Source organism: Thecamonas trahens (genome assembly GCF_000142905.1).
Source record: "Thecamonas trahens ATCC 50062 unplaced genomic scaffold supercont1.61, whole genome shotgun sequence".
Lineage (NCBI taxonomy): Eukaryota > Apusomonadida > Apusomonadidae > Thecamonas > Thecamonas trahens.
The window spans coordinates 58,750-63,098 of NW_013657619.1; the positions used below are offsets into that span (position 1 = coordinate 58,750).

Consider the following 4,349-nt stretch of genomic DNA (forward strand, 5'->3'; position numbering starts at 1 on the left):
CACTGCTCCCCCCCCCCCCCTCCAGCTCCTCGGGGTGTGCGCAGCATGCGCGGCACTCTCGGCCCATCTGATCTCCACCGCCCAATGGGGCCCTGCTGCTCTCTTTGCTCCGCTGGCGGCCCTTGCGTACCACCTCTCCACCCTCCCCCTCATGTCACATCCCCAGGATCCAGCCGCATCAGCTCCCGCATCGGCTCCGGCTCCAGCTTTGGCTCCGTCTGCACCGCACGCATCGCTTTCGCTTGACCTTGGTGAGACGCCGCCGTGGCATCATGGTGGACGCGAGCCACGGGCGGCGTATGAGCCGAGACTGGCCATGCCGTATCGGACTGGAGGCGCGAGGGGTGGTGGAGGTGCGGGCGCGGAGGGCGAGCCAGAGTCGCCGGTAGAGGCGAGGGCAAGAGGCGGGGCACTGGCTGTGTCCACTCCGCCGGCTACGCCAGGCAGTCAGATGGGGATGATGGCGGACATCTCGATGTCGCCGCTGACTCCTGCCCAGTCGTCGACCTTTTCCATGTCGCGCATCTCTATTCTGCCGACGCCGCCACTGATGAGCGGCGGCTTGTCGCACCATCCATCGCGGGTCATCCGCGATGCCACACTGCTGCAGAGCCCGCTGCGTCGCAGTCCGGCTCCGACCGCACCGGCTCGCTCGCCGAGCCGCGCCCCGCAGTTCCTCGCCAACCCGCCGACGGCCTCACTCACCGATGTACTCCTCCCCAAGCAAAGCAGCAGACCGGCCGCAGCACGGCGTGGCACGAGCGGGCTCTGCGCCAAGATCGACCACTCGCCCACTGCCGATGGCAGGGAGGAGGCACCGCCGCCAGCAGTGTCAGCCCGCGCCGTGATTGACGAGCCGGCCAAGGTGGTGCACCGGACAGACGGACTTTACCTCGGACGGGGGCGGTTTGTGACCTCGTCGCCGGGCGACGGCGGGTGAGCAGCTAGCGACGGTTTGACGACTGGCTGTGCGATGACGAGGCAGCCAGCGCCTCGGCGAGCTCCTTCATCCACGGCGGGACGAGCGCGCGGGCGTCCTTGGCGTTCTTGGCACGGGCTCGCGAGAGCTTGCGGAACGATTTGCGGGTCTTGGGAAACTTATTGAGGACGGACTCGCAGTCAGCCTTGGAGAGTGCGAGGAGCACGACGTCCGAGTGGGCTCGGACCGAGGCCGAGCGCGGCTTGGAGGTGAAGAGCGAGACCTCGCCAAAGAAGGTGCCCTGGTTGGCCGGAAACGTCCGGCCGTCGGGCAGCTCAAAGTCGACGATGCCCTTGGAGATAAAGTACATGTTTGCGTCATCCGAGTCGCCCTCGCGGATGATGTACTCACCTGCGCGGAAGGTGCGCTTGCGCAGGTGCTGACGCATGGCAGAGAGGAGGCCCTTTTCGGCAGCCTCGTCCGAGGCCTTGGCCGCCTCCTTGGCCAGCTTTTGCATCCACTCGGGCGGCTCACCGTCCGAGTTGAGGCGCGCCTCGCCGAGCTTTTGGAACCGGGCGCGCATGTGCGGAAACTCGGTGAGCACCTCATCGCACGCAGCCTTGGTGAGGACGAGCGCCTCGACCCGGGTCTGGGCCCAGATGCTGGCGGTCCGCTTGCGGTGGAGGAAGAGCGCGATCTCGCCAAAGAATGCGCCCTGGTTGAGCGGGAACGAGCGGCCGTCGGCAAGATCAACGTTGACGATGCCGTCGCGGACAAAGAACATCTCCGAGCCGACCTCGCCCTCGCGGACAATGTACTCGCCCTCGGCGTAGGTCCGCAGCGTCATGGCAGCAAAGAGCTTGTCAAGCATCTCGGGATTGTCGCCGATGTCGAACGAGGGCCGCTGCGAGCCGGCCGGTGGCGCGTGGGTGATGCGGGTCATGGTCTCGCGCGAGAGGAACGGCTCGGCGTCGACTTCGAGTCTTGCGCCGCGTGGCTTGAGCTGCAGCGAGCGCGCGTACTGCGCGTCCTCGTCGAGAGTGCCCGGCATGTTGATAAAGGTCTCGATGGTGGAGACCGGATTGAGAAGGTAGTCATCGGCGCGGCCGCGGAGAACGGCCTGGACGACGTCGGCGGTCATGCGCTCTTTCTCGAGGTTGACGAGCTTGGTTGGCCCGACTTTGCTCTCATTGCCGTCGTCGATAAAGACAAGGTCCTGGAGAAAGACACCGAGGTATGGGATGAACGGCGTCGGTGCCCGCTTGAGCGTCTCGCGGTACGACTTGGAGTTGTTCGACATGGACATAAACTCGGAGAGCTCCGAGTAGTTGTCCTCGTAGCTCTGCGGAATGGCAGCAAAGGTCGACGAGAGCCGCGAGAGCGCAACAGAGCCGAGCGCCGAGAGAATGGCCATGAGCGTGGCGTAGTTGCGGAGGACCATGCAGTTGTTGGCGACATCGATGAGGAAGCAGACGGCGTGGGCGCGCTCGTGTGGGTCGCTCCCTCGGAGCACGTGGGTCACCGCCCACCGAGTGGTCATGTTGAACTCGTCGATGGCGGCGAGGAGGTTGGGTGCGGCGACGGCGGCCGAGTCCTTGGCCCACGCCTGCTTGAGAAACTCGGGCGCGGTGATGTGCTTGTACGCCGCAAACGCGCGCCGGGTCAGCTGACGCGCAAGCTCGAGCGGATGGACCTGCTCGTTGGCGAGCTTGGAGATGGTTGACGATGAAACGAGCTCGGCCCGTGGCGCCGCTGCCGAGCTCACCGCCGAGTAAGTGTGTTCGGTGACAAAGTCGCGGGCGCGGGTTTGCTGCAGCTCACGGAGGCGAGCAATACGGACGAGGGCGGCGTCGTTGCCGAGGCCAGCTGCAAGCTGCTCCATCGAGTCAAAGGCGGTGGTAAGGGCAGAGAGCTCGTGCGCGCGGTCAGGGCCGGCAAAGTCGCAGTAGTGGTTGGTGATCCAGGTGGCGATGACGTCGAGGACCTTGGTCTGGATGGCTGGACGGATGGTGGCGGTGAAACGAGAGACCTCGTGTTGGGTGGCAGAGATAGGCATGGCGCAGCTGAAGCGGGACACGAGGAGATCGATGAGTGAACTGGTTGAAATGTAGTTGGAGTGGGTGAGAAGGACGACAGTACGGAGCTCCGAGGCGGCGACGCCCGGCAGCGTCAGCCGCCACACCAGCAGCTTGGTCTCCATGGCAAGAACGGCGAGTCTTGCGCGCGAGTCGGTGTACGCATCGGGCCAAAAGACCGAAATGTCCCACTCGTTGGCGGTCGACGAGTCGTCGTCGATGGCCACCTCCATGAGCGAGTGCGAGAACTGCCTGTTCGAGCCGAACGAGGCCGACGAGTTGAGCCGCGCCGCCAGCGCCGCCAGCGAGTCTGGCCGTCCACGACTTCGATCCTTGGCATCGCCCTCCGCCATCGGGCTCTTTCCCGCCGCACCACGCGATCGCCCGTCGTCGTCACCGGTGGACGACGAGAGCAGCCGAGCCTCCTCGAGCTTGAGCTGGGTCGACTGTACGCGCAGGGCACGGTAGCGCGACTGTAGATCCGAAAGTCGCGTCCCGCGCGGTGTGGCGGCCACGCCTGTCTCCTTCTCGTGGGCCATCATCGACTCGAGCTTGGACTTGATCTCGGCCTTTTGCGCCGTTGCCTTTGCCCGTCGTGCGCCGACCTCTTGCTCCACGCTCACCTCCTCGCCCAGGGCGCGCTTGACCTCGAGGTAATCGTCATAAGCGCCCTGCAGGGCTATCTTGAGCGACCGAATCCGCTCCTTCAGTTTCTGCTTCCGCGCCAACAGCGCAGCCGTTGTCATGCTGGCCCTGTTCTGCCTTGACAGACTTTGGAAGGACGGAGAGAGCTGACGGTGTGCAACGACATGGACCGCTCACCTTCAATTGTTGCCTGTTGAAATAATCGTTGCCACTCCCTTCAATTGTTGCTTGTTGAAATAATCGTTGCCACTCCCTTCAATTGTTGCTTGTTGAAATAATCGTTGCCACTCCCTTCAATTGTTGCTTGTTGAAATAATCGTTGCCACTCCCTTCAATTGTTGCCTGTTGAAATAATCGTTGCCACTCCCTTCATTGTTGCTTGTTGAAATAATCGTTGCACTCCCTTCAATTGTTGCTTGTTGAAATAATCGTTGCCACTCCCTTCAATTGTTGCTTGTTGAAATAATCGTTGCCACTCCCTTCAATTGTTGCCTGTTGAAATAATCGTCACTAGCACTTCCTTCAATTACATCTCGTTCACATACTCGTGTCACACAGTTCGTTGCCAATTCCCGCCAGCCAACGGACCAGCTCACCCACCCACCCACCACCCTACCCCCCCCCCCCCCCCCTTCCCTGTCCTCATGGAGAGCGTACTCGCCAAGTACGGCCCCGTGGAGAGCAGCGGACTGGAATGGACGTCCCCGCTG

General features: G+C 63.1%; 2 protein-coding genes across 2 annotated transcripts in view; one reads left to right on the top strand and one right to left on the bottom strand.

Moving 5' to 3' along the window:
• Positions 1–297: 297 nt before the first annotated feature.
• On the top strand, positions 298–914 carry AMSG_10202 (uncharacterized protein; the record flags this gene model as incomplete). The annotated part of the gene is made up of 2 exons (XM_013897952.1): positions 298–831; positions 866–914. Exons 1-2 carry the CDS (start codon positions 317–319, stop codon positions 912–914), a joined length of 564 nt encoding a protein of 187 aa, XP_013753406.1. The 5' UTR covers positions 298–316.
• Positions 915–944: 30 nt separating this feature from the next.
• AMSG_12331 (uncharacterized protein) overlaps positions 945–4,349 on the bottom strand; it is a gene marked incomplete at both ends in the record, with an annotated part of 10,276 nt that continues 6,871 nt past the window's right edge. The window contains one exon of the mRNA XM_013898000.1: positions 945–3,707. Coding sequence (XP_013753454.1) covers positions 945–3,707 — 2,763 coding nt within the window. The remainder of the gene's footprint in view (positions 3,708–4,349) is intronic.